Raw genomic sequence first — 15,795 nt, 5'->3', positions numbered from 1 at the left:
GGTTTTGATTGGGAGGGAAAGGACCAATGTTTAGTGGGAAAATTCCTACTGAACCTAAGAGGCTGGACTTGGTGGAAGCCATTGACCATTTGCAAGGACTTTGCTTTATCCTCCATCTTTTTTAACACAGCCTCAGTCTTTGGTCCAAAAAGAGAGTCCTTATTCAGGGGTGTATCTACCAGATTAGATCTTAGAAGCTCTGGTAATGTCTGTTCCTTAAGCCAAACATGCCTTCTGATGACTGAGCCAGAGACAGCTGCTCAGGAAGGTGACTCTAGGGCATCATATCCACAGTACAAGGAGTGCTTACCCACCTGGGAACTGGGATGGCAGAGATCCAGCAACTCATTCGAGGTGTTCTTGTCTTCCAGGGAGGAAATCTTTTGCTTCATTGCTTCCAAAATACTCTAATGGAATTTTATCATATAAATTTGGCAATTCATGACCCTCCCTCATGGCCAGTGTAGATGAAGTGCAAACCTTCTTCCCAAATCTGTCAAAGGCCATGCTTTCTTTGTCACCTCTGGTCCCCAGAGGGGGCTCTTAAAAGGACTTTATGTGAGTCCAGTACCCTGTAAAACCTGTCAGGTTTACAAGGGGGCTGGGTTAAGAGGGTCTGGATTGAGAGATGATTCCATAAAGACACCCTCTACCACTTCCAAAACTGGAGGGATAGCCAAGGGTTGGTGTTGAGGAAGATCTAGGAACTCCCTAACCATCTTTTTTGTTTGGGGTTACTCCTGTGCCTGCCACTGGAAAAACTCTATCATGGTATGCAGCGTTTCCCCAAAGGTAATGTCCTCAGGGGGGTGAAGCAGAAGGCAACACCTCTTCTGAATCAGAATCCTCAAAGGAGCTAAGGAAGGGTTCTTCTTCTTCAATGACAGAGTCCTCTTGATCAGAGTCCTCATCTGAATCCGGGGGTTCTGACAAGGCCTCAGGTGTATGGTCTCTCTTCCTTTTTCCTGGGGAAGATTCAAGGGGAAGGTTGCCTGTCTCTATCCAAGGAAATAAGGTCCTTGGCCAACCTGACCAAATCCTGCTGATAACCTGTGGGACAGGAGTCGGTAGGCCTAGGTAATGAAACAGAGGTCAAAATCTTTTTAGGTGTAGCTTTTGCCTTGGGCCTATGCATGTCCACTACTCTGATGCCAGTCTCCTTGAAAGAAATAACTGATGTTGGCAGATGCCCTGAAGGGACGTCATCAGTAGACAATCGTTCATCGGAAGCAGAGGTCTGTTTTGAGACTCCAGACCGGACCGTAGCTCTCAACCTTCCCTGTCCGAAATGAGGAATGCCAGCCATCATAATGTGGAACAAATGGGCAAAATGTGAAACACATACTAACAGCTTACTAACAACTTCAACTAGGAAGGTCATAGGATGGTTAAAATATGCTGGTTTTACTTATGAAAAAGGTATTTTAATGAATCAATATGATTATTTTCTATTTTCCATGGATATCAGTTAAAACATTGCTAACACTGAATGTGTGACAGAGCCTTTCAATGTGGAACTTCGAGGAACATGAAATTTTTAAGACCCCAAATGAGGTACGTTCCTCACAATGAGGTACACTTGAGAGGTATGGACCTGACTGACAAGCCAAATGCTAAGGCCTGAGTTGAAGTTGAGGGATTCAACAGCATGTTGAACTCCAAAAGCGTCTCAACATAGACCTGTGCCACCACCTTACTTGCAGAAGGGGTCTGCAAAGGCACCTCTCCTTCCTCTGTGATAACAAACCTTGGGGGGACTGACAGATGGAGGAAGGTTGTCATCTGAGGCCCTAAGTTTGGGTCTTTTTCCTTTTTTCATGTAGGGAGCTCAACCTCAGGACAACCGACAGACGCCATCACACAATGGGAAGTGGATTGTTGACTAAGGTGCTTAGACAAGATTTCGACCCTGTGCCTCATAGTCTTAGTATTGAAAAGGGCACACAGATGGCAATTTGGGACATCGTGGTTTGGGCCTACACAAGCAACACACAAGATATGAAAGTCTCGGTGTGAGATTTGTTTACCACAATGGAAACAGTTGTTAACTTTATGTGACGAGTCACATGTAAGAAAAAAAGTTCCTCAACAGGGTACTTCGCTTTAGAAGAATTTCTCACTCCAGTGCGGACCTTCCAATGCACTCACAACTGCTTCGGGCTCCAACTGCAAGAAAGACTGATGTCATTCCATCAGCTGGCTCAGGCTGGATCCCTTTATACCAAACCGTCCTGATGTCAGGGTAGGGCTTCCACCAGCTCAGGGAGAAGGGAAGTTTTTTATTCTGGTAGTTGGGCCAGTCAGGAGCTTCTGAAGCAAGAAATCCCATAAGTCAGGACTGCAACAGTGAAGCATGAAGAACATTAGATGCTAACAACAACAGTTATAACTTAAATAATGTTTTTGTGTTTTACAACCAAGAAGAGAGATGTTAGCTGTAGAAGTATGGAGAGGAGTTGAGTCAAAAAGATTGCTAAAGGGATTACTAACAGAATCTAAAGAGAAAAGGTTGTAATCAGCTAGAAAAAATTATGCGTTTTTTTGTTACAAAAAAGTCTGCGATAAACCGATAAACAATAAAATAGAGTTCACTTACCTGTATGGTACTTGAACCACTACACCTTCAATGGCAGCAAATGAGATCCCAAGTTAGGTGGGAAACCGAGTACTATGGGAGGGCAAAGTCCAGCAGCTTGAGGCAGAGAGCAATGGCAAACAGCCACATCAGATCTGACAGATGGCTTTAGTCCTAACATCTGGATCAGACAGATGGATAAAATAAGGTGCAATCAATGCATAATCCACTACAATTCTTATTATGAAATATAAATACATGTATAATAGATGTATGTAATTTTATGTTGTTTTTGACTTGGCAAATTTATATATTGTATTCATTCATAAAACATTTCAAAATTTAAGTTTATTTCTGCATTTGTAATGTATATATATTACTGCAGCATTTCTCAGAGGGCTTGAATGAATGAATTCCTCATACCAGAAGTAAGATTTCTACGTACTCATTTTCAGTCATGGATTTAACTAGATATCGGCATCCTATTCATGTATCTATACTAGCTTTCTAAATACTAACTACTCAGATACACATTGCAGAGTGTATATTGAACATAGGAAAGTATTTGTATATGCAGTTCTCACTACATCCACAGCATGCCAACTCACTTACAATATATTTTAATAGTCTGCATTTTTATGCAATATTGGTCTGTTTAGCTAGATTGCTTTAATTTCAATATACTTATGATTTCCAGACAAACAAGTACATTCAGGCAGTATACTTTAATAGCTTTATATTTAAAAACCCATATACAAAAAAATTGACCGATATGGCAACATTTTACAGCTGAAGGCGGAAACTATAATCCATTAAACAGAGGCCGGCACTGAGGATTCAACTTTGCCTCAAAAACTCCATCTGGAGCACAAACCCAGGGGTCATACGTGTCCCACTGCCATTGTAGTATCTGTGTCTTCAGGCTTTCAAACAGCAGCTTAAATTTAGGGTCCATGGCCAGATTTCTAATCTCACTAGGGTCTGCAGACCTGTCATAGAGTTCCCACCTTTCTCTGTAATAGTACTGATGTAGAGTTTTAAACCAGTGGGTGGGCTGTTGAGCCTGAGTCCTATTCAGAAGATCCTGGAAGGTCGGTGACACATAGAAATCCTGGTCAATAGGAAATGGCATTTTAAAGTTAAGGTTCTGGATCAGGTGATACTGCTGGTAATAGAGAGATCTCATTGGGTAATACATTGTGACCTCATGGTGATTCTGGCTGCCATAAACAGTATACCAAGGCTGCTCTGAAACAAGTGCTGGCAAGAGTGACTTGCCAGTGAGGAAAACTTTGTCTTTTCCAAAAATACTGTAGCTAGGATATGGTACTGAGAACCAGTCTAGAACAGTGGGAGTTATATCTGTTGGAAAAAAAAATATGAGACGATGAACATAAAATATCACAAAACATGAAAAGATTTATACTGTAACAATGTAGCAAATTGCAGCAAAATGTTGCCCCTCCCACACACCTTCATGTGACTGTTAACTATAGTCATGATTAACATTTCAAAATATGAACAGTAACATCTCAAAAAAACAGGAAGCACCAGAACTGCAATGTCTGTAAGTGGTGCTGCATGCATGACTTCTCTGAGTGATGCTGTTAAAGCACAAACATGAGGTCATGTGTGGTTAATTCCAACCATACCTGAGAAGACGTGTATGTACACTGTGAGAATGTACAGTGAGTGATGTGGTGCATTTTGAAACTCCAAGAAACACAATGCCCCTTCCTCAGTGGCAATAATAACCTCAAGAGTTACATTACTAGCACAGCACAGCCCTTCGTGGGAAGTCGGGGGGCTGAGTGGCCTTTATGAATTGGCTCCATACTACAACTGCAATTTTCAACATTGTGAATGCAACTGCCAGCATTTGCAAAACCACTTTTTGGGACTTTTTTCCCCAGAGATGCAAGGTCCCCTGCAATATCATAAGTGTAGGTTAGCCTCATGATTTTTTTATATACATACATACAAACTCTAAGGTTACTGCACCTTGGGGAAAGGGGCAAATGTAGTAGTAAAAAAGTCAGGTTTCACAAACACTGATATTCACAATAAAGAGGCTTAAAACTAAGCTCAGGAGACATATGAAGTACTGATCAAGTTTAGGAACATAAGGGTTGCATGGCAGTCAGCATATGCTGTCTGTGTACATGTGTGGTGATTCATTTGCATGTACATGGTTAAAAAGCATCTTGGCAAAAAAAAAAAAAAAAAAAAAAAAAAAAAGGTTCTACAGCCACCACATTAAGTCATCTAATCTTGCAGTAAGTTGCATTTTTTTCCAAAAAGCTTTGGGCTGTTGATAGTCCCAAATATGCAAGCAACCGGATATTAGACAGAGCAGGGTGAGGGACACAACTAGCAAACTTGTTTTACATCTGAATACAGAGACATTTTTTCAAAGGCAAGGGGCTGAGCCTTTTGAATCTCTTTCCCTTCTTGGGTGGAGGGAGTAATTCTGTGGAGGCAGTCATGAAGGGGTTAAAAACAGCAGGCAGAGGGGAAGGAGTAGGATCAAAAAGGGTACTATAACCAAAGGCAATGAGTTTATCCTTGGATTAAAAATGTATCTAGCTGTGGGATATAACCAATGGCAGTAGGTTTATCCTGCTCATAAAGTCACATGCAGGTAATGAAAACTAATATAAGATTATGACTGCCTAGCCAAGTGTGATGATAGGCAGAAATGTTACAATGCAAAAACCTAAATAGAAAGGGAGGAAGGAAGAAGAGAACCATGCGAGGCTTAAGGGGGAAACAGTACTTGTGAAAAAAGTAAACACACAATAAACTATTCTGGGGTTCCCAGTTTAGAATTATATAACCCATGGTTACAAACAACTAAAGCTAGTCAATGAAAGACATAGTGTTAAACAGTTAGAATTTAATGCATTAATTCTGGAAAGATAAAGAGTGTAGCTTGATATGAAATTCAAAATGTCTCCATACATGTTTTGTTGAGAGTCACGAGTGAGCACTTACCTAGTAAACTGACATATGAACTGCTGACTTCACCCCAGCGCTGCAAGTGTTCAGGAGAAGAGACCAGCATAGGTTCTGCTGTACCAGACCAGTAGAGGTTAGTCCTGCCATTAGGGAATGGGATTCCATTGTCAGAGCTGTATATCACCAATGTGTTATTCTCAAAGCCAGCATCATGCAGTTCATTCAGGATTAGACCAATACCTGTGGAGCAAAAAAGGTATTTAGTGTGACAAGGCTGCCTTAGACCTTCTATAAGGCAGAGACCATGAGAGAATAACCTCAGATAATTATAGGACTCGCTGACTCAAAATCTGGGCAAGGGCATCTGCATCAATCACCATAACCTCACCATCTACCCAAGGAGTATTTTACTGTAATTCAGAGTGTCACATTTCTGGAAACAATGGCAGGAAATGAGATTTCAGGAAAAGACTAAGGATAACTTTGTATAGCTAGACCATCTAAGCCACAGTGAAATGCCAAAAGCTCTCAATCTGTCAAAGTCATTAGCTAGGAAAAAAAACGTACACTTTTAACAGTTTTAAACCACAAAACCAATAGTTATATAATTTAGCTGTTACAACATACTGAACCTACACATATAATTGAGACAGACTTGTGTGCACTTTCTTGTTATTACTTCACCCATAGTTGGCAGTGCTGGGGTGCAAACCTCTTCAGTGGTAGCCCTCTTAATGTCACAACTGGTGGCATCCTGTCATCTGAATATCACATTGTGAGCAGTGGTGTCATCCTGTCATCAAACTAGTGTCAGTGATACCATTGTTCCATCACTATGAGCATGCACACTCAAGCCCTTCACCCTACACCTATTATCTGGATTATACCTGGGTCCGTGGCACTGCATAAAATAGTGTATACAAAAACTCTACAGTGGCTTCAGCCCTACACACACACACACACACACACACACACACACACACACACACACACACACACACACACAAACAGACACTATTTTGGAACTCCTCATATCCTAGAATTAACTGCCTGGATTAACCAACTTCCCTTTTAGAAATGAATGATTGAATTACCACAGAGTATGTAATGAGGCACTGTTTGGAAGCTTACATAACTACAAAAGCATAAGTTGTAAAGCCTGGTGAATAGCAATCAACATGAATGGCTTAATATAGGTGGTGACCAGCAGAGCAGGAAACAGTACTGTTGAAAAGAAAATACAGACATCTGCACTTCAAGGTGAATAGTGAGTGTGGCCGTTGACCAAAAGGCAATGGAGGTGAGGGTATTAAAATAAAGTACTGGGGTCTACATTATGAAATGCTTAATTGGGATTTAGATAGGCATCAGTGGAATACAGTCCGAAAAAGTGTGATATATTTCACTGGGGATATTCCTTTTCATAAATGCATTTCAAAAGACCATAATCAGAATTAGCTACTTGACAGTGTGCAGTTGAGGACATACTCATAAGGCACTGATGCTCAAATGTCAAGGAGAAAGATTTAGGTACATGTTAGTCATTTGACTTGTCAAAAGATGACTTCTGCATGCATCATGTATATCCAAAAAAATCACCTAATCTCATCCTTTTCTGATTTAAAATACCTAGCTACTCTCACACCTTACAAATCTGAATGCTTAAAATACAATTACAAAAATTACTCTCTGAAAACAGACATAATCTAGCATTTCCAATCATACACTGAAGTTATACTGGTACCCATGTGATTTTATAGGAAATTAATTTCATATGATATATTTGAAAATTATACCACAAGCAATTAAAAAGGACTGGGCAACATTTTCTGTGTATAGAAGTCTTTTCCTAGACACAACCGCAAGACCTTCATAACACCAACTTCTTTAATCAAGAATGCTGGTGAAAAACGAAAGTAATGGGCAGACAAAGGCACAACATAAAGAGCAATTTTTAAACATAACTCTAGGTCATGTAAAGATGTAGTAGTGCAACAGTTTTTGCATCAGTATTTATTCTGAACAAAGTCTGATATTACTGATGGAGTGTGATTTACCAGAAAATCAGAATTTTACAAAGGAGAGGCCAAATAGATGAGGTAAAATAAAGGATATTTAGCAAAATCAAGCACAGTTGAGAACTATGCCATATGTAAAGACTCTAGTTTGAAAAAAAGAATGTAAAAGATATAAAGAACTCAAGTCTGTCAATTAGCACAGAGAACAAAGGCTATGAAATGTTATTAAGCCACTTTTGGTAACCAAGAGGAGAGGGTTTTATTTCTTATACCTCCATTTGCTCACTGTGTGACTGACCATATTACTTAAGTAGACAGTACTTCTGGGTCACTCTTGAAAAAAGACACGTGTCTGGTGAGCTTGCCTGGTTAACAAAAGTTAAAAAAAAAAAAAACTCAAAGTAATACAGCAAGAAAAAAATCAGAAACAAATCCTCAGATAAGTTAGACATAATAATGCTAAAATTCGTGTGACACACTGGAGCAACTGTTAGCATTGTTGACTTCTAGCGAGAGGCTCGTCTGTTCACATTGCGTGTGGGGGAGCCTACTGTGCATAGTCTGCATGTCCTTCTAGTGTTTGTGAGGGTTTTATCTGGATGCATAAATTGCCCACACATTCCAGAGGCATGCAGTACATGGATTAGGCACTCTAAACTGGCCATAGTTAGGTGTGTGTATGTGTGTGTGTGTGTGTGTGTGTGTGTGTGTGTGTGTGTGTGTGTGTGTGTGTGTGTGTGTGTACTATGGAAGATTAACTGCCAGCAGGGTTAGCCACCTGGGGGTGAGAACACTGGCTCTAGATTATCATCACGGTTGATGTGATACGCATGCAGAAAAATGGGAAAAGGGGAGTTATGGATACATGTATGGAATAAAACCTAAACAGACTATACACATTGTAGAAGCAACAAATCTGAACGCTCGAAATACACTTGACAAATGAACTGAGTCAAAATAGTTTTCATTTGTACATCTAAGCAATTTAATTGCAGTTCTGATTTTACCAGTATGACATTACAGGAAATTAAGTTCCTGTCCTAGATTTGTAAATTACAGTACACGAAAGACTGAAAAGTTTTTGATGTAGAGGAGTAGTGAAAAAAATGGCAGCTAGAGTTTACTTAGCATAAATTACATAATACATCAGTAGCAATAATTGGCAGCAGAAATATCTGACATACTGAACTGAAAACATTCAAGTAGTAAGTTACACCAAGAACTAACAATTCCTGGCAAATAATCACTCATATATGTATATCAAAGAAGACAGAAAATAAGCAACTTTTTGTAATTTACGTGTAAAATTGGACCTTTAATATACTAAGCTACTATTCCAAAAAATAACAGAATAATGTATATTTTTCTATACTATGTGTTTCTCAGTTGTATCTGTTCAAAGAAAAAAAACTTTGTCTACATATTAGTAGGAAGGTAGCCAACTTGAATGTTTTTTTTACACTGTGCATGCTTTTTACTATTAATATTTCATTGTCTGGCAAAATTTTAAAAAAATTCAAAAAAGACACACTATTAATTTTTTAGCAAGATGATGCCTGGTACCTTGGTAATTAAAATCAACAAGCCTTCCAATTAGCTGCAGAATGCTTCTGTGTCCTGATCTATTGCATTTGCAGAGCTATTTAAAATAAGAAGGAAAAGAAGAAGACATTCTAGGATTAACTTTTCTAAGCAAGATAAAAAATGCACACAATGTCTGTATGTTCCACTCATAGGTTCATAGGTGTGTTCTAGGCTATCAGTCCTGGAGCCTATGGCCTATGTAAGTCTAGCCCAAAAAGATTCCCTGACATCTTGCTGCCCGACGTTAGTTCCCAGGGCCCCTAAAACTCCATCATATAAACTTAATAAATGCGACCAAGAACTAGTAGTGGAAAACTAGTTCCTAAGCCTTTGTGCATATTTATTTGCTTTGGAAAGTGGAGAGAAGGGTTGTCTGCATATGTTTGGCAGGAGTCTTCATGTAAACAACTGTGGAAAAAGTAAAGAAATGCCTGGGCCACTTAAGTTGAGAATAGGCGCAACTATAATTGATGCAAATAACCGCAAGGTGAAAATGAAGACGGAAATAGCACTACTGCATTTGAAAGTACAATAAAAGAAAAAGTGGGACTTCAAGGGCTACAAATGTATTTTTAGATAATGGGAGTAACACGAGGTTAAATAAATGCTAAGAGTGTAGAAAAGTGTGTTAGCCTATCATTGTCCATTAAGTACCCTTTACTATTTTTTTCCTCTCGACTCCCGTCTCTTAGCGAAATGAGCTCCTCCTGGTTTCCTTCTGGAGTGATTTCTCAGTCACAGTAGGAGACACAGTTGGAGGAGCCACTCACAATCTTAGGATGTTTAGGTCACCTGGACAATCTAGCACCTGCAACGGCACATCTGAGCCAGTTATGCGCATCAATTTTTTCTTACAGTCCAAGATGGATTTTTAATATATACTTCTAGTCATTCTTTCAGTGATACTACTATTTTATTTAAGTGAAATTTAATTTCTTCCTCCACTTAAGAGCAAGTAAGCAGTCCCTACTTTAGTGTATGCATTATACCAAACTGCTTTATAGATTTTGGTAATTAAACATTTTCCACACACATTTGCTAACAAATTGATCTGATCAGATCAGAGCTAGGGTTTCACAGCTGAATGCCTTAAGCGACAGAGATGACAGAATTCAACTAGTAAATGCCTATCCATCCTAGAAACCTTCCAAACAACTTATATTCTGCAAGATCCTTCAATACAAGAAAACATCTCAGTCATTTTATTTCTGAAAGGGCAAACACTTCACCAGGTCAACGAAAAAGAAAACTACTTTTCAATATCTACAGCAAGCAAACAGCAAAATAACTGGTAGTAGCAGGTAGTTCTCTACTGTTAACCATTCTCTTCCGAGTGAAATTTATAAACAGCCCTTCATGTATCTGCAAAGTTGTTAGCTGTTTTTTTTTTTGTCATTACTGACTACTTTTATATGGATATGAGCTGTCTGAAGGTGCAAGCAATTAATCTCCAGTTCTGAGCATTTTTGCTGAAGGAAATACAAATTTTAATGACAGACAGTTCATTGAAAAATAAAGTTTGAAATTATGAGAAGTGAATAAATGATACGAGCCTTATCACCAGCCGTAAGAACCAGGCAGGGGTGTCCTCTTTCTCCTTTGTTGTTTGTTTTATATTTAGAGCCATTGGTAAAGACAATAAAGGATTCAGAAATTCAAGGATATAACTGTATGGTAATGAAGACAAGCTGGCTTTATTTGCAGATATTATTTTGTACTTGAAAATCTAGACAAGAACATCTCGGTGGTGTGGAATATTTTGAGAGTTTCATGTCTTTTGTGACATAAAAATTAATGAAGATAAAATAAAGGCTACAGTCACAAATTATGTACCCACACATGAAATGGTTCAGCAATACCCATATTTATGGGAACATAATAAGGATGAAGCATTTAGGAGTATGGACTATAAAGGCTTTTGTTGAGGCAGCTAAGGATATGTGGGAAGAGACAAAAATTGTAATACAAAAATGGAGGAAATCACTGCTCTTGTTAATGAATATGGATAGTAAGATAGAAACAGTGAAATGTTTTTGGTCCTTTTAATTTTATATACAGGTCAGGCATATTTTGTATCAACCACATGATGAGTTGTGGAGCTGAAGGAATTTATCTAGGAGGGCAAGCATTAAGTGGGATAAGTTGATCCGCCAAATAGAACAAGGTGACTTAGGATTAACAGTACAAAAATAAATAGAGCCTTATCCACCATGGCTGAATATAAACACTTTATTAAAACAACAAAACGTAAGCGCTTTCACAGTCTCTATGACTGCTTCCTCAGACAGTATTAAACAACTGAATAACATATTTTATACACTTAAAGATGAATCAGCCATTAATTCATAGCAGTTAAGGTATTTAAAGCATCTCTCTCACTTTTCTGATAAGAATCCATAAAAATATCCAACATTTAATTTATCAAAAACTCATTAAAAAGTTTTTTTAAAAAATGTATTAAAAAAATTTAAAAAAAGAGTGTAACTTGTACCCACTGCTAGTACGCCTGGGAAGAACAAAACATGAGACTTGAGCTCCTCCCCGAAGGAGCTGACAAGGCAGGAGGACACGGAATTAGTAGAACACTGTGGAGGGGGGGTGGAAGAAAGGAACACTACACCATGGATTGGTTTCATCTGTCATTAATTGGGGCAACCTTGCATACTTCTAGTTTACAATGCTATATCAGATCTGCCATACTTTTAAACTTTGCCAGAAAATACACAAGCAAGATGAAAAAGACCACAGATGAAGATATTAATAAAAGGGGTTAGTAAAACAGTTAGTAAAGGGTGGAATTAATGCTCTGTAATTCAAGAAGCATACACACTCCAGTTCTTGAAAGTGTGATGACTGTAACAAAAATAAATGAAACCAGGGTCAAGTAATAAGGATTTGATACATGGTCATCCTGGGATATAACCTGCACAGAGATGAAGAGACATTAATAATGAGGCAGCAGTTTGTACTTTTCCAAGGAAGGCAAACTGCAAGGCACGAGAGGAAATGGTACATGGGATAGCAGAAGTAAACCAGATAGCACAGAAGAGCAAGTATCCTGGACATCAAACTGGGGAGGGGAATGCAGAGTATTAGAAATATGCATGGAGCACCAGGAGTAGAGTGTGTATGGATTTAACAGGAGGAAATATATCACGGTAATCAGGAAACTAACTTTCCTCCAAAAGAATGGAACATTAGCACGTAATCTGAAGAGGAAAATGTACCAGCTAATTGACTGGGCCAATATGATTTAAACAATTGGTATAATAAAGAATAAAAAAGGAGAATAATAGACAAACACACCAAAACAGGAACTGTACAACTCTTGGAGGGAAGGGCATCTTCAGCTAGTACTGACTTAAGTCACACTGTGGTTCAATAACTGTGATATGAATATTAGGCAGAATGTCAAAGCTGAGGTCTGTTTAAGACATGACAACTGTCTGAAGAAACTCTTTAAACTAGTGAGAAACTGGGAGCTAAATTAAGGTATCTGTAGACTGTGAGATAAAATTAAGATGCACATTTATTCTGAAGGCAATGGGCATGGGTCTCTTTATGAGAAGTAAGGTCAGCAGAAAGAGACAACCACTGTAATTTATCAAAGAAGGAATCAGTGATGGGAAACGGAATGAGAAGAGGAGAAGGAAGAATGAAGTAAGATGATTCTAGACAGACAGAGAGAGAGCACATACCAAACAAGATTTGTAAACATCAAAAAGGCAAACATGCCTCTCAACTGTCCAGATTTTTGCCTCCTATTTTTGATCTGTTCCTGATAAAACTTGTGGTTTTCTGGAAAATCACCAAGGACTTGTCACTAAATAACTTGCATTTGACTTTCAGACTTCATAGCTTTCAAAAAATGCATGCTAACATAAATCCTATTATTCTAGCAACTTTCTAAGTCAATAAGAGAAATATTTAGTCTGTCCCTATTTTTGGGCCTTTGTTCTCAATTAGTTTAGGCTTTGTCCAGATTTTTTTGCCCCAAGACGTTGAACAGTATGCATGCAAAGAATGTGCCAAGGAGATCAAAAATGGAAAGAAGCTTCTTTGGGTACAAAAAGAAAAGGAAAAAAAATGTAAGACAGAGCTCCAGAGGATTATCAAGAGTGGAAGGGGAAAATGATACTAATAATGCAAATAAACAACTTTTTTTCTGACAAAATATTCACACAGGAGAAAAGGGGAAGATGCCAGGGCAGGGCAGGAAGGAACAAAGATAGGAAGGGGAGACATTAGTATAGACAGGTAGGCAATGGACAGCATGTTGGTGGAACTAACTGATGCAGAGGCCCAGGCCCTGGCAGACTCCTAAAATTCTGAGAAATATAATGGCAGTCCTGCTAGCCCTTCACACAGATTTTTTTTAACTAAAACTCTCAGCAAAGGAGGTGCCAAAGTACTGGGAAATGACTGCAGTGGCTCCCTACAACAAGGCAGGAACAAAAACAGCTGTAGTCACCCCCCGCCAACCAATTCTGGGGGGAGGGGAGATCATAGGGATGTCAAACTTTTCAAATGCTTTCTATTTTTTGACGAGGTCACATAGCCCTCCTCTATGATTACACAGTTTATGGCGTCCTTGATTCAGACTGCTACTTCTATTTCCATCCTTCCTGGCATCCCTGAGAAGGTGATACCCCAGGATGACCATATCACAATCCCATTTATTACTTGCCCTGGTTTCAGTTACTCTTGCCATCATCTCCTCCTCACTTTCAAGTCCCAAGGTCTGCAGCTCTCCCATTTTTCTTTAACGGAAATCTTGCATTGTACAGCAAGTATGTTACTCAATTCAGCAGCAGATACAGCCATATAAAAATACAGAGGGGATAGAATGGTACAGTTCCTAAAGATCTAGAGCATCCTGAACAACACCATAGGTTCACAGCAAACAGATCCTGCCAATCCAAATGTATCCAATTCTACAACAAAGTATTAATGCATCTGGACAAAGGAAATCCACATGAAACGGTGTACCACAAGTTTAGTAAATCCCTAGCAAACCTTTTAACTATGAAGGTCAGAGTTAAGAGAGAATACAACAACAGGCTCAAGTACAGCCTAAATTAAAACAAGCAGGTGGTGAAAGAAGCTCCATCAACAGAGAAGTGAAAACTTCTGTCCCACAGGAGTCAGTCCTTCATATCCAGGTCACTTTTGCAACATTCATGATACCAGTAGCAGCACGACAGTAAGCACAATCTTTCTATTATTGGATATTAAAAGTAGGACGATAATGCAAGATAATAATACACTATCATTTTAGTAGGTAGGAAAGTGTCAGCTAAGGTTCGATGCTACAAATTGTAAGGCTTTACACTCGGATATCAAGAACCTCATAAAGGAATACAATGAAGTTATGTACTCACCATAACATTCCATCTGTGTTGTCCATTTTCATTTATCCTCAATGTATGGGTTCTATTCCGAGCCCTGGAACTGATTCTGCTGTTCCTACAACTAGCGAAAGCCTAACATTCTCCCACAATGCTCCTATCCTAGTTACCTCCGATCGAGTTTGCTGAAAGGCAGAAAGAAAAATATATCAAAAGCCTTCATAGAGACCACACCTGGAAACATATAACCATAACAATAAGAGATATGTGTCCATTATCCATTCCACCTAAAAACTTCAAGGGCCGGGAACGGTGGGAGGGGAGTCGAGGATAAATGAAAAGGAACAACAAAGATGGAACATTATGGTGAATACATAACTTTTTACCTGATTAAGTCAATTTTCATTTTATCCTCGATATATGGGACATCATACCCAGCTACCTTTTACCTTGGGTGGACTCAAGGAAGGATATTCCTCAGCACCACTGAACCAAATGACGCTCTTCCTCTGGAGACCAGATCCAATTTGTAATAAGTAATAAAGGTATGAGGGAAGCCCAAGTTGCTGCTGCACACATATCATCCACAGAAGCTCTAGACTGAAAAACTGCTGATGTAGCTAAAGCTCTTGAAGAATGTGTCTTTAAATGCCTGGGCAATTTAATTTTCTTTTTAATGTAGATAAAGGAAATACATTCCTTAAGCCATCTGGCTAGTATCACTTTGCTGATTGGTTGGCCAAGTCTTGCAGAGGAAAATGACACAAAGACTTGGTCGGATTTTCTTAAATTCTTAGTTCTGTGTAGATAGAAATGTAATTTTCTGTGAAAGTCTAATAAATGTAAGACGTACTCACCTTTGTTCATAAAATTGGGAAAAAATTCTGGTAAATTAATAGTCTGATTGATACTGGTCTCAGACATCACCTTGGCAAGGAAGGAAGGATTGGTTCTCAGTGAAACTATCTTTATGGAAAATCAGGTAGGGAGATTTACGTACATGATGAAGCTTATATTTCTAAAATCCTTCAGGCAGAAGTTATTGTCACTAAAAATAGTTTTCCAGGATAAAAATGTCAGACCACGTTCAGCTGATGGTTTAAAGGGAGGTTGAACAATGGCTTGTAGCACTAAACTGAGATCCCAAGGTGAAGCAGGATCATTGTAGGGGGGTTTTAGCAAGAGAACTCATTTGAAGAAGACCTTGTAAAGCTTAAGAGAAGCTAAAGAGGATTCTTTAAAACCATTATGGAAATTAGAAATAGCAGCTAACTGAATTTTTATGGCAGACTGGGAAGCACCTGCTTTAAAA

The 15,795-nt window shown here is 38.8% G+C and overlaps 1 protein-coding gene across 2 annotated transcripts in view; it reads right to left on the bottom strand.

The window, feature by feature from the left end:
- Positions 1-3,281: 3,281 nt before the first annotated feature.
- SGSH (N-sulfoglucosamine sulfohydrolase) overlaps positions 3,282-15,795 on the bottom strand; it is a 326,328-nt gene continuing 313,814 nt past the window's right edge. For both annotated transcript variants that reach the window (XM_044068081.1, XM_044068082.1), the window contains 2 exons: positions 5,570-5,773; positions 3,282-3,937 (listed from right to left, as the gene is read on the bottom strand). In XM_044068081.1, coding sequence (XP_043924016.1) covers positions 3,378-3,937; positions 5,570-5,773 — 764 coding nt within the window. In that variant the 3' untranslated portion in view covers positions 3,282-3,377. The remainder of the gene's footprint in view (positions 3,938-5,569; positions 5,774-15,795) is intronic.

Source organism: Protopterus annectens, chromosome 4.part0 (genome assembly GCF_019279795.1).
Source record: "Protopterus annectens isolate FY-2018-M chromosome 4.part0, PAN1.0, whole genome shotgun sequence".
NCBI classification, from domain to species: Eukaryota; Metazoa; Chordata; order Ceratodontiformes; family Protopteridae; genus Protopterus; species Protopterus annectens.
This window is presented reverse-complemented; position numbering and strand designations above follow the sequence as displayed.